Source organism: Sceloporus undulatus, chromosome 4 (assembly GCF_019175285.1).
Source record: "Sceloporus undulatus isolate JIND9_A2432 ecotype Alabama chromosome 4, SceUnd_v1.1, whole genome shotgun sequence".
NCBI classification, from domain to species: domain Eukaryota; kingdom Metazoa; phylum Chordata; class Lepidosauria; order Squamata; family Phrynosomatidae; genus Sceloporus; species Sceloporus undulatus.
The window spans coordinates 164,640,274-164,641,443 of record NC_056525.1 but is presented as its reverse complement, the minus strand read 5'-3'; the positions used below and the strand labels follow the sequence as shown (position 1 = coordinate 164,641,443).

General features: G+C 51.0%; 1 protein-coding gene across 1 annotated transcript in view; it reads right to left on the bottom strand.

Moving 5' to 3' along the window:
• LOC121929090 overlaps positions 1-1,170 on the bottom strand; it is a 3,882-nt gene that overhangs the window by 1,674 nt on the left and 1,038 nt on the right. The window contains exon 2 of the mRNA XM_042464406.1: positions 15-1,162. Within this exon, the coding sequence (XP_042320340.1) occupies positions 15-1,162 (1,148 nt within the window). The remainder of the gene's footprint in view (positions 1-14; positions 1,163-1,170) is intronic.

Genomic DNA, 1,170 nt, shown 5'->3' with positions numbered 1-1,170 from the left:
TAGAGGACAGATACTTGGCACGTCCCAGCTTTTCCAGGAGTTCGTCCACCCTAGGCATAGGGTACTGCTCAGGACGTGTCACAGAGTTGAGTCTCCTGTAGTCCACACAGAACCGGATCTCTTTACCTCCTTTCTTAGGCACCAATACAACAGGTGATGCCCAAGTGCTGCGGGAGGGTCGGATGATCCCCATCTCGAGCATTTCGTTGATCTCCTTTTCAATGGCTTGTTTTGCCACCGGCGACACCCGTCGAGGCTGTTCGGCCGAAGGTCGGTTGTCATCCGCTGCTACTACATGTTGAGGATCCATGGTCAAGCCAGGTATTGGAGAAAATAGGGAAGCAAACCTGGATGTTAGATGTGAAAACTCTGTGCGTTGATTTGAGTCGAGCCTTGTGGGAATTTGAATGTCCTCCAGATTGCCTCCTTCCCTCTTATCGTAGAACGCCCCTTCAGGCCACTCTTCGTCCTCTGCCTCTGGATCCTCGAGGGCAAGAAGATACTGCGGCCTTTCGTGAAAGGGTTTAAGGGAATTGACATGATAGACCTTTGGCTTGAGACCGGTGTCAGGGAGCTGTATAAGGTAGTTCACAGGGCCCATTCGCTCAAGCACTGTGGCTGGGCCTATCCAGGACGTCTCAAGTTTATTAGTCCGGGATGCTTTCAAGACCATAACGTGGTCTCCAGGCTGGAAGCATCGCTCCCTGGCAAACTGGTCATACCAAGCCTTTTGGTCTTGTTGTGCCTGTCGGAGATTGTCGTGAGCTTCTTGCCACGCTGACCTGAGCGTGTTTTGCAGCTTAGTGACAAAATCCACAACATTTGTTTGCTGTGAAGGTTGGTCACCTTCCCATTGTCTGCGCACTAACTGCAGTGGCCCTTTCACCTCGTGACCATAGACCAGCTCAAAAGGTGAGAAGCCCAAACTGGGATGTGGGACAGATCTATAGGCAAAGAGGAACTGTTGCAGAGCCAAGTCCCAATCATTAGAGTGTTCCTCCACAAACTTTCGTATCATTGTCCCCAAGGTAGAATGAAAACGTTCTACCAGGCCATTGGTTTGATGATGATATGGGACCGAAGTGAGGTGCTTCACCCCATGTGATTCCCAGAGACGGTTCACGGCCTTGGACATAAAGTTAGTCCCTGCGTCCGTCAGGATCTCCAAAG